Raw genomic sequence first — 22,926 nt, forward strand, 5'->3', positions numbered from 1 at the left:
CTTCCTTGGTATAAACAGATCCTCAGCGAGATATTTGTATTGTCCCCTTATATACTTATACATGGTTATTAGATCGCCCCTCAGTCGTCTTTTTTCTAGACTAAATAATCCTAATTTCACTAATCTATCTGCGTATTGTAGTTCTCCCATCCCCTTTATTAATTTTGTTGCCCTCCTTTGTACTCTCTCTAGTTCCATTATATCCTTCTTGAGCACCGGTGCCCAAAACTGGACACAGTACTCCATGTGCGGTCTAACTAGGGATTTGTACAGAGGCAGTATAATGCTCTCATCATGTGTATCCAGACCTCTTTTAATGCACCCCATGTTCCTGTTTGCCTTGGCAGCTGCTGCCTGGCACTGGCTGCTCCAGGTAAGTTTATCATTAACTAGGATCCCCAAGTCCTTCTCCCTGTCAGATTTACCCAGTGGTTTCCCATTCAGTGTGTAATGGTGACATTGATTCCTTCTTCCCATGTGTATAACCTTACATTTATCATTGTTAAACCTCATCTGCCACCTTTCAGCCCAAGTTTCCAACTTATCCAGATCCATCTGTAGCAGAATACTATCTTCTCTTGTATTAACTGCTTTACATAGTTTTGTATCATCTGCAAATATCAATATTTTACTGTGTAAACCTTCTACCAGATCATGAATGAATGTGTTGAAGAGAACAGGTCCCAATACCGACCCCTGAGGTACCCCACTGGTCACAGCGACCCAGTTAGAGACTATACCATTTATAACCACCCTCTGCTTTCTATCTCTAAGCCAGTTACTAACCCATTTACACACATTGTCCCCCAGACCAAGCATTCTCATTTTGTGTACCAACCTCTTGTGCGGTACGGTATCAAACGCTTTGGAAAAATCGAGATATACCACGTCCAATGACTCACCGTGGTCCAGCCTATAGCTTACCTCTTCATAAAAACTGATTAGATTGGTTTGACAGGAGCGATTTCTCATAAACCCATGCTGATATGGAGTTAAACAGTTATTCTCATTGAGATAATCCAGAATAACATCCTTCAGAAAGCCTTCAAATATTTTACCAACAGTAGAGGTTAGACTTACTGGCCTATAATTTCCAGGTTCACTTTTAGAGCCCTTTTTGAATATTGGCACCACATTTGCTATGCGCCAGTCCTGCGGAACAGACCCCGTCGCTATAGAGTCCCTAAAAATAAGAAATAATGGTTTATCTATTACATTACTTAGTTCTCTTAGTACTCGTGGGTGTATGCCATCCGGACCCGGAGATTTATCTATTTTAATCTTATTTAGCCGGTTTCGCACCTCTTCTTGGGTTAGATTGGTGACCCTTAATATAGGGTTTTCATTGTTTCTTGGGATTTCACCTAGCATTTCATTTTCCACCGTGAATACCGTGGAGAAGAACGTGTTTAATATGTTAGCCTTTTCCTCGTCATCTACAACCATTCTTTCCTCACTATTTTTTAAGGGGCCTACATTTTCAGTTTTTATTCTTTTACTATTGATATAGTTGAAGAACAGTTTGGGATTAGTTTTGCTCTCCTTAGCAATGTGCTTCTCTGTTTCCTTTTTGGCAGCTTTAGTTAGTTTTTTAGATAAAGTATTTTTCTCCCTATAGTTTTTTAGAGCTTCAATGGTGCCATCCTGCTTTAGTAGTGCAAATGCTTTCTTTTTACTGTTAATTGCCTGTCTTACTTCTTTGTTTAGCCACATTGGGTTTTTCCTATTTCTAGTCCTTTTATTCCCACAAGGTATAAACCGCTTACAGTGCCTATTTAGGATGTTCTTAAACATTTTCCATTTATTATCTGTATTCTTATTTCTGAGGATATTGTCCCAGTCTACCAGATTAAGGGCATCTCTAAGCTGGTCAAACTTTGCCTTCCTAAAGTTCAGTGTTTTTGTGACTCCCTGACAAGTCCCCCTAATGAAAGACAGGTGAAACTGTACAATATTGTGGTCGCTATTTCCTAGATGCCCGACCACCTGCAGATTTGTTATTCTGTCAGGTCTATTAGATAGTATTAGGTCTAAAAGTGCTGCTCCTCTGGTTGGATTCTGCACCAATTGTGAAAGATAATTTTTCTTGGTTATTAGCAGAAACCTGTTGCCTTTATGGGTTTCACAGGTTTCTGTTTCCCAGTTAATATCCGGGTAGTTAAAGTCCCCCATAACCAGGACCTCATTATGGGTTGCAGCTTCATCTATCTGCTTTAGAAGTAGACTTTCCATGATTTCTGTTATATTTGGGGGTTTGTAACAGACCCCAATGAGAATTTTGTTACCATTTTTCCCTCCATGAATTTCGACCCATATGGACTCGACATCCTCATTCCCTTCGCTAATATCCTCCCTTAAAGTGGACTTTAGACAAGACTTTACATAGAGACAAACCCCTCCTCCTCTCCGATTTTTACTATCCTTTCTAAACAGACTGTAACCCTGTAAGTTAACTGCCCAGATGATGGAAGCAAGATACAGAATGTTGAATTTTCATCTGCTGATTATTTCATTTTTTGGGAGGATAAGGTGCTGCCAGAGGACTTTCTGCCTATGGGGTAGTTAGGGAAGACAGCTGGCCACCAACCATTCATTCAGCAGACAGCTTTCTAATTTGTATGGACGGCCGTAGAAAGATGTGTTGTCAACCGGTGTCCGTTCCTCTTATCCTGAGATAGGGGAGTGTTGTGGCATGAGTTATCGGTATGGGCAATGGCGTATTTTAGATGTAAAGGACCCCCCAACCTGATTTTTATTTTCATTTTCCATATGTATTTTCCTAATTATCCACTATGATATTTTCCCCCTCAGGTCATCTTTGCGGTCACTGGCGTTTGCAATTCTACAGATAGTCCAGATTTCCTTATTTATCGAGATATTGCTACACTGAGTTTTGGACATGTTTATCTAATTGGTCTCTCTGAATTAAATAAGGTGAGCAACCAACTATCAATTTTAATCAATTTAATGATTGTTTATAAAGAATTACACGTTATAGGCAATGACTGATAGATTACTGGGGGAGCCAACTAGTGGAACCCTCACTGATACCATGAACAAGGGGTCTTGGATCCCTCATGTAAATGGAGATGGTCTTGGATCCCTCATGTACATGGTGATGTGGTCAAGCATGACCCCATAATTAAGCAAAATATTACAAGATTGAGACCTCTTCTGGTAAAATAGAGTGTTGGCCAGCGCTTTATTAAACTATGGATAACTTTTCCTTATGATTACTTTAAAGGGAAGCTGTCACCTGAATCAAACCATGGGCAGCATAAATCCGAGCCTGGCACAATGGCAGACAGGTATATTTTTATTTGAAATGCTCTTGCATTTCAGAGAAAATATATGGTACTTTAAAGGTCTGGCTGGATCAGATACCATAGCATGAGACAAGATCAATCTGGCTCCATCCTTGGCCAGCTTCTACCAGTGGTGCTAAAGGCGATTGACAGGTCTCTCCATAGCAAGAGACTTTTAAGTCACGTGGAGCTGAGAAGATCCAGCCGGGGACCATGGCCGGAGAGGAGACCAGTCCAGCGCTTTCCTCGGACGGCTTCTCCTAATGCTGCTAGAGGTGATTGACAGGTCTCTCCCATAGCAAGAGACCTGTCAATCACCTGTAGCTGGGAAGATCAGGCCAGAGTCAGCGTCAGACTAGTCTCATCACTGGCTATGATCCCTGGTTGGATCTTTCTCAACGCAAACTGCATAAATTACTTACTGGATCTTTTAGTTCTGATGAGGCTGTTTATACTTTGAAGATCCATGTCAAAATTGATGTATGATCCTGGTATTAAATCAGCATTTTAAGGGTCTATATAAATGTAAGAGATGTGCGAGCTTATGATTCCAATGTTATCTCCACCGACCCAGGCTGATTGGCACCTGCATCTTGTCCTGAGCAGGGTGAGAGACACTGAGGAGCTGTCAGTCAGATGAGGAGAATGGTGATTCATCAGCAGGTAATAGGACAGTGAAGATACATTAATTAGGCAGTATACTCGTTGCTCGGCTTTTCCCGATCACGCTCAGGTGATCTCCGAGTATTTGTTAGTGTTTGGAGATTTAGTTTTTGTTGACACAGCTGAATGATTTACAGCTACTAGCCAGCCTGAGTACATGTGGGGGTTGCCTGGTTGCTAGGGAACCCCCACATGTATTCAGGCCGGGTAGTAGCTGTAAATCATTCAGCTGCCCTGATGAAAACTAAATCTCCTAGCACTTACCAATACTCAGAGACCACCCGAGCGTGCTCTGGAAAACCCGAGCAACGAGTACACTCGCGCATCACTAGTAATAATCACAGAATAATTTGTAAAGAAGCTGGGACCATACAAAAACATTTGTGGCCCTGTTGCAATAGTGACTTTAGATGTCGGACTCTACATCTACAGATATTGTCATGTGGTATGATAACATTTCCCGATCTTCTAGGTGTTCAAATATTTGGATTACAGCCTGTCGATGCCCGCCAACAGCTCCAACCAACTTTTCTCCGGAGACTTCACAGCTCTTTACCACAACGAAAGCTTCTCAGTCTCCAAGAACTTTTCCTCGTTTATGATCACCACAGATGGACTTATTTACAATGTGACTGTTTACGGACCTTCCCGTAAGTATCATCTAACTCCCAATGCGATGTATATGTCGTGGGGGAAATACGTTTTGAACACTATAAAAATGCAAAAACTTGTACAGCCTTGCGCTATGTGTTGTGAATTCCGTCTGGGCTCCCTCTGGTGGCCTTTAGCGTTACTGCGGGTCTGTAGCAGGAGTCTATGCAATGTGACAGGATTCTGACCAAAATTGAACGGCAAAATCACAGACGTCAGAATGGGTTGTGCTTTTACTGTGGTGATTCTGCTCATGTTATCTCAGATTGTTCTAAGCGCACAAAAAACTCCGCTAAGTCTGTCACCATTGGTACTGTACAGCCTAAATTCATAAAAATGAACTCTGGATTTCTCTTATCCCTCTTTTGCGATGCATTAACACTTGTTGGCCTGCTGTACTGTTATGATCCGGTGGTAGGATCACAAAACTGACCTGATAAATAAACCTGAAGATTAGGACGAGCTCTGGGGATGTGGAAACTATACTGACCGCAACCCTGATCCTATCCAAACACACTAAAGGCAGCCGTGGAGCGTTACCTAAAAACCTAGACGCCTCTTCACAGCCTGAGGAACTAACTACCCCTAGAGAGAAAGCAAGCCTCACTTGCCTCAGAGAAATAACCCCAAAGATTTAGACAGCCCCCACAAATAATAACGGTGAGTTAAGGGGAAAATACAAACGTAGTAATGAAAAACAGGTTTAAGCAAATGAGGCCCGCTAACACTAAATAGACTGAAGATAGCAAGGGATCTGTGCGGTCGGTACAAAAACTATCAAAAACTATCCACGCAGAAAATACAAGAACCCCCACACCGACTCACGATGTGAGGAGTCATTGGAGAAGATCTTGGAAAAAATGAACTCAGGATTTCTCTTATCCCTCTTTTGCGATGCATTAACACTTGTTGGCCCGCTGTCGTTGTATTCAGTACTGGTTCTGATCTCTCTGGACTTTCTAGGAAGTCCAGAGAGATCAGAACCAGTACTGAATACAACGACAGCAGGCCAACAAGTGTTAATGCATCGCAAAAGAGGGATAAGAGAAATCCTGAGTTCATTTTTTCCAAGACCTGTCTCCATCCGGAGGGCAAGGGCACCAAATGGTCCATTTGGTGCCCTTGCCCTCAACCTACATCGGTAAAGAGTCTTCAGAAGTCCTGCTACAGACCCGCAGTAACGCTAAAGGCCACCAGAGGGAGCCCAGACGGAATTCACAACAGCTATGGTACCGATCTGGATCTAGGTATCGAAATTACAAAACTGACCTGGAGATGTGTGGGAAAAATCTTTGAAGATGAGATGTATTTCTATGCAGTAAAGTTCTCGAATCCAATGGTGGTAAGTGGTGATCACTAGTCCATAATAGATGTCCAGGAGCACAAGTTCAGCTCACCTTTCTGTGAATAATGCCCCAGGCAAGGGAGGTGTCAGGATTCAAACCCAGCAGCTCTTGTGCTCTTCCCCATGAGCTATTCATATTAGGCTGCCGTCACACATTCAGTATTTGGTCAGTATTTTACCTCAGTATTTGTAAGCCAAAACCAGGAGTGGGTGAGAAATGCAGAAGTGGTGACGTGTTTCTATTAGACTTTTCCTCTAATTGTTCCACTCCTGGTTTTAGGTTACAAATACTGAGGTAAAAAACTGACCAAATACTGCTAGTGTGACGGCAGCCTTACTGGACAGTTCCTTGCTAAATCAGATACTAGTACCTGTGATGTTCTTGATGATCTCCATGGTGAATTCCTGATTGTCTCCACCCCGAGTTCCTGATTGGCTCAACCCTATGATCTCTTGATTGAACACCCTACTTAAACCTGGCACTGCACTTCCTTCCTTGCGTGATTATTGAGCTCCCAGCCTTTAGTCTAGCTTCTTTCCACCTGCTGCGCATCCTCAAGATTTTGTTGCTGCCCCGTATACCGACCTCTGGCTATCTCCTGACTACGATTCCTGCTTATCCTTCCAACTATACTGCTGCTCCATGTACCAACCTCTGGCGATTCCCAGACTATGCTACTCGCTGGTGCTGCCCCCAAAAAGTCATGGGCTTCAGAAAATGGAGACGCAAACCAATTGTTGTCTTTTAAAACGTATCAGCCGGACGCACCACGCAGGGATAGAGGGAAGCTGGCATGACGCTGGAAGGGAGGTAGTGACAATAGGGGAGAAGGTGGGGGGTAGCAGGGGTGGTGGACGAAAGATGAGCCAAAGGGCAGTGGTCGGAAGGTAGCGAGGAAATTACATAGATTAGAGGTGGGGTTTCAGGGAGAAAGACACAAAAAGGACTGACCGAGGGCGAGTGGCCCTCTTTGACTGCAGACAACAGGACAGTAAGACCCACCCACCCCAAGAGAAGAAGAAATTCTGGGTCACAGTGGCGATCATCGGTGGTGTTACCATGTTCAATAATACCATAGATGCGAAGAGTTAATTTGGCAATTACCTTTTAAGCCCAAGGGAAGGGCAATCCTTCAGCCATGGTTCCCTAGAGATTTCCTCCACGGGTTTTTTTTCCTCTCCTGAGTGCTGTCGGATGACTCTTCGTGACCCGAAGGTTTTGCTATATTGATTTTCATTAATATTTTGAGGCATTGGTGGGTCCTCAAAGTTGGTCAAAATTTTGGGATTGGGAATTCTTTAAATATGTGGATCCCTTTCATTGGATGGTTATGTGGTGGTGGTCTGATGAGATTTGGGTGATACCCGGCGATGGAACGTCGGGGTCACATTAACAATGTGGAGGCAACCTCTTCCCTCGGTTTCACTGTGCTCCTGAGCTAAAAAAACGTGGCTAGGAGAAAGGCTGTGAAGGGGCAATGCCATGGAAAAATCACCAGACTTTTGTAGCTTCAAGGACCTCACCAAGTGTCTTTTAATTATCAATAAATTGGCTGCTGTGGCTGTTATTATCCAAAAGAAAATGGTTGTTGCTTGTCCTTTGTTTTCTGGGGGAGGGGGGGGGGAACCTGCGGGGAGAAGTAGGAGTGGTGTTAGGTGGGGGGGAAGGTCACGGGAAAATCGACCTTTCCAGAGTCATGTCATTTTTTTCACCACTTTGATAAAATAGCAAATATACAAGTAATCGTACTGACCTGGAGTTTCAGGTTGCCAGATAATTTTTGCCACATTTTGAGCATTGTTAAAACGAATCCCCAAAAAATATTGGCGGAAATGCGCTCAGTTTTTCTTTTCACTATTTCACTGCACTTGGATTTTTTTTCCCCCAATTTCTAGTTCACTAGATGGTAAAATGAATGGTGTCATTCAAAACTACAGCTCATCCTATGAAAAATAAGCCCTCATATGGCTTCTTTGGCAAAAAAAACACATAAAGAGAGGGGAAAAAACGAAAGTATCTGATATACATTTAATATTCTAGCACCTATCAGGTTCGGTTAATGGGAGATGCTGATTTGTTAACTTTTATTAATTTTCAAAATGCAATTTATATAAATTCTACATATACAGTCATGGCCAAAAGTGTTGGCATCCTTGAAATTGTTCCATAAAAAGATCTCTGGAGATGGACTTGTAACCTTGAGATTGTTGGTATTTTGGTTCTCAAGTCCTCACACCGTTCTCTTCTCTTTCTGTTCTCCACACACAGACACACGATGCAAAGATTCAGTCATCTTCTCCCTTTTTATCTGGTTTCAGGTGTGATTTTCATATTTTCCACACCTGTTACTTGCCACAGGTGAGTTTGAACGAGCATCACATGCATGAAACAAAGTTGTTTATCCACATTTTTGTTGTAGTTTTGTGTGAAATTATGTCCAATTTGCCTTTTTTTCTCTTTTTTTCTTATGTTATTCCAATACACACAAAGGAAATAAACATGTGTATAACAAAAAGTTCAATTGCAATAATTTTCTTGGAGAAATACGTCATTTTCTGGAACAATTTCAAGGGTGCCAACAGTTTTGGCCATTACTGTAGAAAAGTCTCTTTACTATACATTTTACGTTTTCTATATTTTATTATGTCAGGATTCCAAATTAGTTGTCCGTTTGTTCACTGTAGATGTGTTCCTAATACCATTTTACAGAACATACTAATATATTTGTATTTTATTGTTTTCACACAAATTTACTAATATTAATAGCTCTTCATGGTCATGATAAAGAAAGGGGAGGGCTTAGCTATTAAAATTAGTCAGCCAGCCCCCTTCACAGGAAGCACAGATCATGTGACAGGAAGTTCCCTCCTATGCTGAGCATGAGCCAGAAGTGGAGCTCTCAGGAGGACCCGAGACCTCAAGAATATCTCAAGATCAGGCCACCCTTGAAAATAAAAGTATATTGGTCGATTCTATAAAATTATATTACGAATAGATGTAAAGTTATTTTTTTTTTAAGTGGACAACCACTCTAACCAAAACCTTTTTTATTTACCTTGCAGCATTTTCTATGGAAAAAACAGTAATAGAGACCTGGGGATATGTACTTGTGGTGAAGAAACCTCCTAAAGGGAACTGGTCAATAACCATAAATGCTGGAGGCGTCCACTCCATCCGGATAGAAGGATTCACGCGTAAGAGATATATTTTAAAATAGCTGTAAATAGTTTTTTCTTACAAGGAGTCTGAGAGTTTCATGATGTAGGGGCAGATACCCTGATTCCAGTGATGTATCACTTATTGGGATGATTGCTGTAGATTTAATAAAATCCCTGTTTTATCTGCTGCAGATCTAGCATCTCTCTGAATGCTGAGCCCTGAATAGCCCCACCCACATCAGTGATTGGCTGCTTTCTGCCCATACACAGTGTACACATAAATCTGCCAATCAGTGATGGGGGCGTGGTTATACAGAGCTCATGAATACGGAGGACTACATGGCAGCAGGTTTACTAGTCCTCTAGTATTAATCTCCTGCTGATAAAACTGAAATTTTATAAAAACTAAAGCAAGCAGCCCAGTAAGTGACACATCGCTGGAATCAGGGTCTCTGTCTCTATGCTGCTCTAAGATTAGGTGGTAAAAACCTGGTGACAGATTCCCTTCAATACATGTCTGTTTTATCAGAAACAGCGCCCCTCTTACCCGTTGGCTGGTTCTTGTATTACACCTCCGACCTTTTCTTTTGGTTTAATTTAATATTAAATTGTATAAGTCAGTAATTAAAAATTCAATATAAATTCCTTTAGGTCACTGAAAATTGTATATTTTAGTTCTAATAGTCCGTATACAATATATATCTAAAGAATGTATTTTTTTTTTCTTTTCAGCCTTCAACACAACGTGTGAGTATACATTATAATATTTACTGATACATTTTGTGACCCATGTCTTTTTTTTATTATACTTTTCGCACTTAAATTTTAGACATATTTTTTGCATGTGTCCTCACCAAAATATTCAATAATTGATTGGATTTCTGTTTATTTTTTAAGTTTTTTTTCCCCTTATTATGTGGATTTGATGCTTTTTTTTAATGCACATTTTAGTACAGAAATTTGACAATTCTGCTCTTAATAACAGAACTGCAATTTTACTTGCATTTTTTCCCCCAGGCTTCCATAGAAGTCTATATGGGTAAAAATCCACCCACAGATCCCACAGAGTTTTCGTGAAATTACATCCAACTTCCTTGAGCAGTAAAAAAATAACTAAACTGTAATTTTTTATGATTTTGTCCAGTATGGAAAGTTATGAAACTTTTAAGGCTGGGTGCACCCACGATCAGCTTCTGGTGCGTTTTGACGCTGCGTATTTTTTGCTGCGTCAATGTCTTACAGTTGCAGGAAAGTGGATGGGATTTACAGAAATCTCCGTCCCGCTGTGCTCCTTTTTTTTACTCACGTAAACTGACCTGCGGTGCGGGACTCAAATAAGCAACATGTCAACTTTTCATGCGAGTACGATGAGTTTTCTGTGCGGAATTTCCCTATAGACTTACATTAGGTGCAGACATTCTGCAGGTAAAAAACGTGCGTTTATAGTGTGTTTTTGTGTCGGAAAAGCGTAAATCATTTCTGTAATCTGCACCTAAATATGTCTATGTTTTGTCAAAGCCAAATACCGTTAAGTATAAAAAAACAAAGCAGCGCGACACACCAAAATGAAGCAAAAAAAAACGCGGCCTCAAAAACAAGATAAAAGCACATGGTAAAAAAAAAAGCAATAAAAAAACACAAAATTTCAATAATAGGTGCAGAAATTTTGCAATATCAAAAATGCACCTAAAGCTCATTCTGGGAACGCAGCCTAAAACAGAGGATTGGTCTTTATTCCGTAAAAAAAATCTGCATTCGGTAGTTTCCAAGCCACTTCCACCTCCAAAGCAGCAGAGAGTTTCCGTCATAGACAGAACTATTGGACTGCAGAGGCCCATATACTGTTTTAGCATTGTGGCCCTTGTCTTTTTGTGTCCACAACTGATATACATATATTTATAGGCAGGCGTGGACTGGCCCACGGGAGAGCAGGAGAATCCTCCGGTGGGCCACCTCCATTTTATATGAGCAGCACTTGGCACAATATACAATATGCTTTCCATGTGGCTGAAAAGTGGGACCCTGGAGTGGGTTACTGGTGGCACCCCAATCTGACACTGTTTATATGTCTAACTATACATATACCTATATATACAGTATATACCGTACATAACCAGGCAAGCAGGAAAAGCAGACGCCGGCCCACCCCTGAAAGTGATCTCAGTTATGGGGGGTGCTGGTGGTCTCTCTTCTCCCTGCTTGCTGGGTTATCTCCTTACAATGTGCGGAAAAAAGAGACAAAGACCGCACATCCAAAAATCATACATTGATCTAATGCCGCTAGGCAAAAATGTACAAAAATGAACATGAGCTTATCAGATTAATATTCTGATCAGACTGTATGAAGTCCACTGCCACGTCACGGTGAACTTCTCAGTGGGTCCTAACTTTGCATTGCCTTGAAGGAGCGGTGGCGTGCGCTGACCACCGTCTCAGCTGCAATGCACCAGCAGGGCAGGCGGCCCGTTGCCTCACAGCGCCCATGATGCAGGCAGAGTCCCCATGACTCCAGCCATACCACCCCACAGCAACAATGGGCACCACACAGCACCAACACCAAGTGAAAGGAGCAAAAAGAAAAAACCCTTCACCTTCCTCAAGCTCCCAGACTGTGAACTGAGAGCAAAAATAGGCATAACCCCTCTTGCAGTCTGCTGCTAGTTAAAAGCACCTGTGCCAAATGGGAGGAGTTCTGGTCCAAGGAAAAGAACAGATCATGCAATATGCTGAAAAAAAGAGGCATGGACCCCACATCTAAAAATAATACGCTGATCTAATGCTACTAGGCAAAAAGTTTGTCAATTTTCTCTTTTTTTCAGATTCACCGTGACATGGCAGTGCGCTTCATTTGGTCTGCTTAGAATGACTAAAAACCTCATGTTCAGTTTGTAAAGTATTGCTTAGCGGCATTAGATCAAAGTATGAATGTTGGAATGTGTGTGCGGTCCATATCTTTTTCTACAGTTATATCTCCTTACAATGCACACTGACAGTGCGCTCTCTTGCTCTTTTCATCAGAGCCAGTGAGGGAGCGCACTGTCACTGTGCATTAAAAAAAATATTGCACAGTGATAAGATCCTACTAAGCATAAATCGGAATTGACAACCAACACATGCTCAGTAGAGCAGGGATTAGTCCAGCCTCTTAAACAGACGTCACTGATGGCACTTTGTTCGAGCAGAGAGGGAATTTTTAGTTAAAGTATATTAAAAAAGGAACTAGATTACTAAATTAATTATATGTGGATTTAGAATTAAATTATTAATGAATTAAGCTCAGTGTGCTGCAGCAAGATGCGCGAGTGCACACTACACTAGTGTTGAGTAATTTGCCCCCCTTGACATTTCACTGCCATTATCAGTAATCTAAAGGAGTACATACTGATATCAAAGTAGTTGAAGACCGGTGAATAGACTGGGAAAAATCAGGGGTTTGGAAGCCACGTGAATGCATTTGTTTTTACAGGAATGAAGATGCAATCCACTAATAAAGTGATATGCAAAGTGTGGCTGCCCCTATGGAACTGATATTTATGACCTGTCCTACAAAAAAGCCAGCAATGCTGTGATCCTGGCAAACCCCTTTAATGATGTGATTAAATGAACTTTATTGTTATTAGGAAGTTTTCTTTATTTTTCTTCTTGTCAATCAACAGCGAATTGCTCCAAGTGTCACGTCAATGCTACCTGTGAAGATTACTTTGGTTCCTTGCAATGCTTATGTAAAGACGGCTTCATTGGAGATGGTTTGAATTGCACTGATACTGATGAATGTGCTTATAGCTGGTCCAATGCCTGCTCTGGTGGCACATGCAATAATAAAATAGGGTCATACACTTGTACGTGCCCCAGCGGCTACTACAGCGCTTCCCCTACTTCCTGTGTGGACATCAATGAGTGTTCCAACTCCACCTTAAACAACTGCCACTCATTGGCCACCTGTACTAACAGCGTCGGTGGCTATACCTGTACGTGCCCCTATGGATACTTTGGGAATGGGTCTTATTGTGAAGTTAATGACTGTACCCGAGCAGTATGTCCATCGGGCATGGAGTGTGTGAAAACCACCGGCTCCTATTTCTGTGTTGACCCATGTTCCAACTATACTACTCTCAATGAATCCTGGAGAAGCACCCTTAATTATGTCTCACTCGCTTACTCTGGCTCGTATCCCTTTACCTGTGACTATGACAAGATTGGCTGGTATCGATTTGTGGGCAGTGGAGGAATTCGTATTCCAGAGACTTGTTTGCCCCCATTAAGCTGCGGTACACATGCCCCAATGTGGATGAATGGTGTGCACCCAACAACGAGCGATGGCATTGTAAATCGCACCGCCTGTGCCAGCTGGTCTGGAAACTGCTGTTACTGGTCATCAACTATCCGGGTCAAAGCTTGTCCAAGTGGATTCTATGTATACCAACTTTCCGGAACACCAACTTGCAATTTGGCCTACTGTACAGGTGGGTAATGAATACTATGTGTTGGGTGGCTTAGCCCATCGGCGTTGGCAATAACACATAGGTGGCAGAAGGCATTGTTACCAATTTTGCTTTTGGTCCTGGAGCCTCAAATTGCATCTATGGCTACTTGGCACTTATTGCATTATGTAGAAAGCATCTTCTGAAAGTCTAGGATACTCGTGGGGGAAGTTCTGATGTTTTAAGGCTGTCTAAGGCCAGTGGCACAGTGCTGATATTCATTGACGAAATACAGACCAGAATGTCCGGATCAGCCACAGGTCTCCTGACTTAAACTTAAAAGTAGCCTCTCAGCACCAAACCAATTACAGGAGCTCGGTGCACCCTTGGCATCACCAAACATTCAAGTGCACATTCTCACCTACTTGTTTTCCATCTATCTCAGCCCTTCTCTGATTATAGAAAACCAGAACTGTCAATCGAAGAAGAAAAAGGGGGTGGAGATAGAAGGAAGCCAAGCAGGAGGGAAGGTGGAGATAGAAGGAACCCAAGCAGGTGGGAAGGTGGAGATCGAAGGAAGCCAAGCAGGTGGGAAGGTGGAGATAGAAGGAAGCCAAGCAGGAGGGAAGGTGGAGATAGAACGAAGCCAAGCAGGTGGGAGGGTGGAGATAGAAGGAAGCCAAGCATGAGGGAAGGTGGAGATAGAAGGAAGCCAAGCAGGTGGGAAGGTGGAGATAGAAGGAAGCCAAGCATGAGGGAAGGTGGAGATAGAAAGAAGCCAAGCAGGAGGGAAGGTGGCGATAGAAGGAAGCCAAGCAGGAGGGAAGGTGGAGATAGAAGGAAGCCAAGCAGGAGGGAAGGTGGAGATAGAAGGAAGCCAAGCAGGAGGGAAGGTGGAGATAGGAGGAAGCCAAGTAAGTGGGAAGGTGGAGATAGAAGGAAGCCAAGCAGGTGGGAAGGTGGAGATAGAAGGAAGCCAAGCAGGTGGGAAGGTGGAGATAGAAGGAAGCCAAGCAGGAGGGAAGGTGGCGATAGAAGGAAGCCAAGCAGGAGGGAAGGTGGAGATAGAAGGAAGCCAAGCAGGAGGGAAGGTGGAGATAGGAGGAAGCCAAGTAAGTGGGAAGGTGGAGATAGAAGGAAGCCAAGCAGGTGGGAAGGTGGAGATAGAAGGAAGCCAAGCAGGTGGGAAGGTGGAGATAGAAGGAAGCCAAGCAGGAGGGAAGGTGGCGATAGAAGGAAGCCAAGCAGGAGGGAAGGTGGAGATAGAAGGAAGCCAAGCAGGAGGGAAGGTGGAGATAGGAGGAAGCCAAGTAAGTGGGAAGGTGGAGATAGAAGGAAGCCAAGCAGGTGGGAAGGTGGAGATAGAAGGAAGCCAAGCAGGTGGGAAGGTGGAGATAGAAGGAAGCCAAGCAGGAGGGAAGGTATAGATTGGAAGAAGCCAAGCAGGAGGGAAGGAGGAGATAGAAGGAAGCCGAGTAAGTGGGAAGGTGGAGATAGAAGGAAGCCAAGCAGGTGGGAAGGTGGAGATAGAAGGAAGCCAAGCAGGTGGGAAGGTGGAGATAGAAGGAAGCCAAGCAGGTGGGAAAGTGGAGATAAATGATTGGTGACGTCAAGGGAGCACAGTGCACCGATCACCTGTGCTTGGTTTGAACACGCATTCTATGCTGGCAGACTCCCTTTAAGAGCTCCATATATGCTTGCCAAGACATGCAGCCAATCCCTTTTTGGTCCCATGCTGTTTGGTCTTGGACTGCAAAAAAGTCCATCAGCTGTGATCGCTGGGGAAAGCTGCAATCAGTCTTATATTTTCCCTACGGCGGCCACTTCAGGGAATATATGGTATTACATCTTGGCTGACCATATAAAACATAGACTGTGCCAGAGTGTGAGCACGGAATGGTGCTCCACTATAGCGCATAGGAGGAGAGCCTGTACAGAAGATTTCATAAGATAAAGCCTTTAATCACTCGGAGACTATCAATGATGTTCCACTAAGTACAGAGTTTCTCTCTATAAACATCCCTCAGAAAGAGTTGTCATGTCCGAGCTGACCTGGAGTTGCCGATATTGTGTATCTTAGATGCCGCCACAGCTAACACTTCTTGCGAAGCCGACGAAGATTGGAATTTGATTGGTAAAGAATATGGATGTACTTGCAAGAGCCAATATAAAGTATCTGGTAGGTTTGATGACTGTATGAATAGTTGTCATAAATGTTATTGTAGTTGATGGTAGTTCAGTAGTAGTGTCAGCGCATCGCACCTTAAAGGGTTTGTCCAAGGGGGTAAAAATTATTCTTGAAAGGGCTAAGACTGTTAAAAAATAAATAAATAAAAGAATAACCACCTTTACGAACATCATCGGCTCCTGTTTGGATGACTACTTGGCCCCTCTGGTCTCTACTTGCTGGTCCCACCTCAATACATTGGAAAATTTTACTTAGCCAATCACTGACCACAGCAGTGTTCCGCCTTAGCCAGTGATTGGCTGAGCTGACATTTGTTTGTTCCTGGTGATAAGGGACCAACAAGTTGAGGGGATCAAGTAAAAGTCAGATTGAGAGCTGCGGGGATCGGTGGAGGTGGGTAAAATATGTTATTTCTTTTTAAAGCATTTTAGTGTGAATTTCTTTAGTGTGGTCTTTAAAGGAAGTTGGATTTACATAGTTTGGTGTGTTCTGGGGTAAGATATGGATGTGAAACCTGGACGATAAAGAAACAAGACAGAAGAATTGACGTCTTCGAAATGTGGTGCTGGAGAAGGATGTTATCAAAACCATCGATGGCAAGAAGAACAAACAAATCAATTTTGGAACAAATCAAGCCAAACATGTCACTCGAAGCAAGGATCACCAAGCTACGACTTGCCTACCTTGGACACAACATACGAAGAGAGCCATGACTGGAGAAGGACATCATGCTCGAAAGAATAGAAGGACCAAGGCCAAGAGGAAGACCGGCAACCTGATGGCTTGATACGGTCAAGATAAGTGGAGAAGGCCCTGATGGACCTATCTAGGTTTGTCAAAGATCGATCTTCCTAAAGATCGTTCATCTATCAAGTCACCATGGCTTGAGATGGAGTTGAAGGCCATCAAATAAATAAAAAATAAATTAATGCAGCTTAAATTTTGGGCAGGTGTCACTGTATAATATATAATTAGTCCTTGTATATAACATACGGAATGACAGCAACGTGTAATATAAAATATATGCTTTATTTAAAGCTTTGTCAGATGTGCGTCCTGAGCTGACCTGTGGGATCAATGAGATGAAAGCGTCGTTTCACAAATGTCAGGCGAGGGCTCTCAACTTCAATATGAGTAAGGAAAACTTCAAGAACAACAGCTGCTTTCAATTCCAGGAGGACAAATTCACAAACACGTTCTCCGTCATGTCCCGTCTCCAGGCTGGAAACTGTGGGGTTCAGTCAAGTGTAAGTGTATCTTGGTCTACCTGCAAAAAAAACCCCAAAAGTTCAACTTTAGCCGCTATCTAAAGGGGACACGATAGAAAATTATATTTCCTCTGTAGACAACCTCCAGTCATCATCTATTAAAAGGAGTTTCCAAAAATATTTTCTATTTTTCAGAGGTTGCATGAGAGTGACTTTTTTTTTAATTTTTTTAGGCTCGGAACTTGAGTTGAGTGATTTTCGAATATTCTTTGTTTTATTCTCAAATCCCACACCAGCCATAATGTGATGCATTAACCCCTTCAAGACGCGGCGCTTTTTCGGTTTGGCGTTTTCGTTTTTCACTTCCCTCCTTCCCAGAGCCATAACTTTTTTATTTTTCCGTCAATATGGCCATGTGAGGGCTTATTTTTTGCAGGACGAGTTTTACTTTTGAACGACATCATTGGTTTTACCATGTCGTGTACTAGAAAACGGGAAAAAAATTCCAAGTGCGGTGAAATTGCAAAAAAAAGTGCAATCCCACACTTGTTTTTTGTTTGGCTTTTTTGCTAGGTTCACTAAATGCTAAAACTAACCTGCCATTGTGATTCTCTAGGTCAGAAGTGTCAAACTGCATTCTCCGAGGTCTGCAAACAGGTCATGTTTTCAGGATTTCCTTAGCATTGCACAAGGTGCTTGAATCATTCTGTGCAGGTGATTAAATTATCACCTGTGCAATACAAGGAAATCCTGAAAACATGACCTGTTTGCAGCCCTCGAGGAATGCAGTTTGACACCTCTGCTCTAGGTCATTACGAGTTCATAGACACCTAACATGTCTAGGTTATTTTTTATCCAAGTGGTGAAAAAAAATTCAAAACTTTGCTTAAAAAAATAAAAAATAAAAGTGCCATTTTCCGATACCCGAAGCGTCTCCATTTTTCGTGATCTGGGGTCGGGTGAGGGCTTATTTTTTGTGCGCCGAGCTGACGTTTTTAATAATACCACTTCTGTGCAGAAACGTTCTTTTGATCGCCCGTTATTGCATTTTAATGCAATGTCGCGGTGACCAAAAAAACGTAATTCTTGCGTTTTGAATTTTTGTTATCGCTACGCTGTTTAGCGATCAGGTTAATGCTTTTTTTAATTGATAGATCGGGCGATTCTGAAAGCGGCGATACCAAATATGCGCAGGTTTGATTTTTTTTTTTGTTTTATTTAGGATGGGGCGAAAGGGGGGTGATTTAAACTTTTATATTTTTTTCATATTTTTAAAAACATTTTTTTTTTACTTGTACCATGCTTCAATAGCCTCCATGGGAGGCTAGAAGCTGGCACAACTCGATCGGCTCAGCTACATAGCAGCGATCATCAGATCGCTCCTATGTAGCTGAAATGCAGGTGTGCTGTGAGCGCCGACCACAGGGTGGCGCTCACAGCAGGCCGGCATCAGTAACCATAGAGGTCTCAAGGACCTCTATGGTTACCATCCTGATGCTTCGCCGACCCCCGATCATGTGACGGGGGTCGGCGATGCGCTCATTTCCGGCCGCGTGGCCAGAAGCGGTAGTTAAATGCCGCTGTCTGCATTTGACAGCGGCATTTAACAGGTTAATAGCGGCAGGTGAATCGCAATTTCACCCGCTGCTATTGCACGCACATGTCAGCTGTACAAAACAGCTGACATGTCGCGACTTTGATGTGGGCTCACCGCCGGAGCCCACATCAAGGGGGGAGATACGACATGCGCCGTAATAGTACAGCGCATGTCGTGAAGGGGATTTAAACCCAAGAACCAGTTGAAAAATCATGTGTTTCTTATTGGTGCTTATTAAAAAAAGCAATTATCATTTTGGCCCTTGCCGCAGTCATTTAGGTGCTTACAGTTGCTCATTTTTAGATGTCATGCCCACTGTGCTTTTTTTCTTAATGCTGCAGAAATTGATCTGTTGTGCGATACTGAAATCCGCAGCATGTCTTCAATTTTAGAGTTGTGCAAAAAGATCTAAAGGACCGTGGCACCTCTATTAATTAGCAGAAATGATGTCATGACTGAGGGACTTTTTTATATACCATTATAATTAATAATTCATAAGAGAGAACATATGTCCAATTATGATACTAAAGAGACTCCCTGAAGAAGCAGGATGCGAAACGCATGTCGGAGTTTGTGATGGAGAAATAACTGTAATCCCCATCATTCTATTTGGTCTACTTGGTCTTACGAATTATTACCTTTTACTTTCCATCTTTTAGGTGTTTGTATCCTTCTTATGTCTTTAATATCATATTTGGACTTAAGTTCACACTTATGAATTATTCATTGTAATTCTATATAAGTAGCCCGTAGATCATGTAATTTGTATTAATAGTATTTCTTATCAGTGTTTCCTATTATGCTTATGTTTTGGACACCTTCATGAAATTCTACAAACTTTCCCACTATGGATTACATTACATATTTAGCTTGGTCCTAATTATTCCTCTGCATATTTTAGTGGTGTTTTTTTTTTTTATTCTGACCTTTTCAATAAAATCAATAATTTAGATTTGAGATTTTTTTTTAATAGAATTTTTTTCCCTTGCCTTTGGGAAAATAGTTATATTTAATACCTCTCCTGGCAAAAAAAGTGATAAAAACAAATAAAAAAAACACTAAAAAGGAATTAAAAATGCAAGTAATGTAAGAAAAGCTGCTGAAAATCTGCAACATCAAAAAGTAACCAAATCCACACCGCGGGATTGATTTTAGCCTAAAATTAAAAACCGGCAACCACCTGCATTGTTTTCTTTGCTCTTTAGCGTTTATTATCATATTATTGATTGTGTTTTTTTTTTTTTTTTGTTATTTTCATTTATTCAACAGCAAAATTCAACTCATGTCACGTACGTGAGCAATCTGCTCATTACGTCTGAAACATCGGGAATAATTACGAGAAGTGATAATCTGACTGTGATCGTGTCGTGCGTCTACCCGCTCGACCTGATGACCAGCTTGAGCCAAGTCGTGAAGCCCATCAGCAAGTATGTACAATAATCTAAAAATCTCCATACTGCCTGACCATAGACCTTGATAGATGGCGGACCATGGTCACTTATCCTCCCGGACCTACATAGTATTTCCTTCTACGTTGAGAGGAATCGGCCAGAAATGGCTCAGATTTATGGAGGGAAGAACTCCAGTGGAACGTGGATCAATCCTACACAGCAACGTATCTTCCTGCCATCGATCAAAGATCATAATTTGGTATTTGTCTTTCACAGAACTGTCTGTGGCCAACCGTATCCTACAATCTCCCAATTCTAGCCCTTAGGCTTGTTCCCAAAATGTCAGTGCCTGCCGATAAGGGATAAGCGGCACTGCATGGACACAACTTATGTCTTGCTGCGGAAGCGTTTCTTGGAAGAGTTCTTCTTGGCAGAAACTTCTGTCAAAGGGAAATTGTGCCAACTAGAGGCACATCAATAGGTATATATATATATATATATATATATATATATATATATTTTCTTTTTTATCATGTCCATCAGGAAGAAAGGAAATCACTTAAATCACTTCTTCCCCAATACACCACCTGAAACTTGAAGACCATGCTTTCCAGGTGGTTTCAGGAGGCTTCGTGGGCACCAGAAGAATTGCCAACTCTACAGGGAATCCAGAGGTCTCCCCTTTTTCTTGGAGCCTCCCAGATGTCCCTCAAAAGCTGAAAAGTATGAAGGGAAAGGTAGAGGGGAAGGTAGAGGTAGCAGGCGCACCCCCGACATAGTGTCACATAAATACACTGTAGTATTATAAATGGCACAAAGTAGATGGGGAGCCTGAAGATTTTGCACTGGGGCAAGTCATCCTTCTGGTGTCAAGCACTAATGTAGTATTCCATTTCTCTTGGGAAAAAAAAGAGGTTCTTCAACAGCTGCACTATATTTTTTTGTATAGATTTGTGCCTCAGCATCTGCACGTCTTTTTCTTGCACAGCATAAAGGAGATCATAGAAATCAGACATTTATCCTATGGGATATCCAAAGGATAAAAGTCTGATAGATGCAAGTCTTAGCACCTTAGATGTAATGGATTACCGCGACAGAGAGGAGCCAGAAGACCACAGCTTTGATTTCTTCATATAAAACTGTGCAGGGTTTTTTTAACAGTACAGAGTTAATCTGCTCAGTCGAGAGCTCCTGAAATTTTCCTGCTTTAAGGTTCTCAGCTGTTCACTGTTAGCCACTCCCATCTTCTATATATTCTGGGCCCTGGCAAGCACTATTTGTCTGAGCTAGCTTCATGCTGCATGGTTTAGGTTAGGGAGATGGTGGTTTTGTTGTTGTTTGAAAAGGCATTTGGTGGATTTATCTAAGACTGTTGCGAGGTTTTAGTTGTGGGCTAATCCTCTCCTCCTACTTTGGTTTTTCCCCTTCCTCCACTCCACAGTGTTTACCTCTGTTGTTTGTGTGTCCATATTTGTATGATTGGTATTTTCTGTATTCCCAGTTTGTACTACCTTTTTAGTCTGGTTGGTGTCTTATGGTACACTACTACTCTCCTTTTCCTTGGGGGGGGGAAGGGTACAGTCTGAGGGTGCATTCAGGAGCTAAGGCAAGGTACGTGGCTCTGGCGTCTTCACCATCAGAAGTAATCCAGGGAACATGACGAGCTAGGGCGCCCCTAGCGTTAGGGACAGGGAAGGAGCCCCTGGTTCTGGGACAGTCAACAACAGACGTGTCATTAGAGCTTTGAATCAGAACAGAAAGCTACAAACAACAAATACATATTAGAAAGTTAGATCTAAAATATGATGAAAGTTGGAGTTTCATTTTAAGGTGTATTACTCATTTATTTATAGCCAATTTTTGATTCAGGTCTACAATAATCAATGTTGGAGGGACCGGACAGTTCACGGTGACCATGGCTCTTTTCAATGACAGCAGCTATCTGTTTCCATTTGTGGGGTCACAAGTTTCGCTGTCCTTCAAAGAAACGCTGTACATTGGTATCTACATCCAGGGTGGAGACAACTCTACATATGTTCTGCTGATGAAAAACTGCTATGCCACGCCATCGTCAAGTCCAAATGACACCCTGAAATATTATATCATCAAGGACAGGTACAGTAACTGGAATCAAACACACAAACCTAACGCAGAGCTCGTCATGTTGCCAGGTGGCGCCGCATTATATTTGTGCAATGGTGCCTGGTGTATAGTGATCATGTAATTTGCACAGAATTGGAAACTTTGAGGCGCACAAAAAATATCAAGTATGTTTGGCAAATTTTGGTAAAATCTGTTGGTAATCTTTAAAGCCATAGACTTTGACTAAGGTGAAGGTCCCACTAGAATGATCTCACATCCGTGGTCAGCTCTAAGTTTTAGCGTCGCGGTCGCTAATCCAGGTCCGATTGGCATCCCGGAGTATCAGCAATCATCCATAATTATTTGTCCCCAATACATGGTCCTAATAGTCCAATGCAAAGTAAAATCTGGGCAGGAAAACAACCCCAACTTAGTATATATATTAAGAAATTCACACAAGAACGGCGCAAGGAAAGAAGCTCCAAAACTCCTATTTCAAAGGCAAAGTTTTAGCATATGACAGGTTCGGAATTATTTTTTTTAACTTCTGAATTACTTTTTTTTTTACAACATAGACTAATCAAATCCTCCTTTTATTTCAGCTGTCCTAATAAGCAAGATTCAAGCATATCTGTATCTCAGAACGGAGTATCGAGGGAAGGACGCGTGTCTGTGCAGATGTTCAAATTTGTTGGAGAAAATTACGACTCCGTGTATCTTCATTGCGCTCTGAGTCTTTGCAATGCGGTGTCCGGAGGCTGTACACCCGTAAGTAGACTTTCATGACGGTGGATTGAAAAAAACAGGACGCCACTCCAGTCAACAGGATGTGTGATATTACAGCGCCACTTCATTAAAGCGGATGAACAAAAATCTATTTTTTTCAGAGAGTGACTAAACGTTTGTACGGCTGATT

At 42.1% G+C, this 22,926-nt stretch overlaps 1 protein-coding gene across 1 annotated transcript in view; it reads left to right on the forward strand.

The window, feature by feature from the left end:
- LOC143785785 (uromodulin-like) overlaps positions 1-22,926 on the forward strand; it is a 51,352-nt gene that overhangs the window by 14,486 nt on the left and 13,940 nt on the right. The window contains exons 4-13 of the mRNA XM_077274917.1: positions 2,812-2,934; positions 4,441-4,618; positions 9,028-9,159; positions 9,856-9,870; positions 12,780-13,586; positions 15,625-15,723; positions 16,771-16,979; positions 19,807-19,964; positions 21,798-22,043; positions 22,613-22,778. Of these exons, the coding sequence (XP_077131032.1) occupies positions 2,812-2,934; positions 4,441-4,618; positions 9,028-9,159; positions 9,856-9,870; positions 12,780-13,586; positions 15,625-15,723; positions 16,771-16,979; positions 19,807-19,964; positions 21,798-22,043; positions 22,613-22,778 (2,133 nt within the window). The remainder of the gene's footprint in view (positions 1-2,811; positions 2,935-4,440; positions 4,619-9,027; positions 9,160-9,855; positions 9,871-12,779; positions 13,587-15,624; positions 15,724-16,770; positions 16,980-19,806; positions 19,965-21,797; positions 22,044-22,612; positions 22,779-22,926) is intronic.

This window comes from Ranitomeya variabilis, chromosome 7 (assembly GCF_051348905.1).
Source record: "Ranitomeya variabilis isolate aRanVar5 chromosome 7, aRanVar5.hap1, whole genome shotgun sequence".
Lineage (NCBI taxonomy): Eukaryota > Metazoa > Chordata > Amphibia > Anura > Dendrobatidae > Ranitomeya > Ranitomeya variabilis.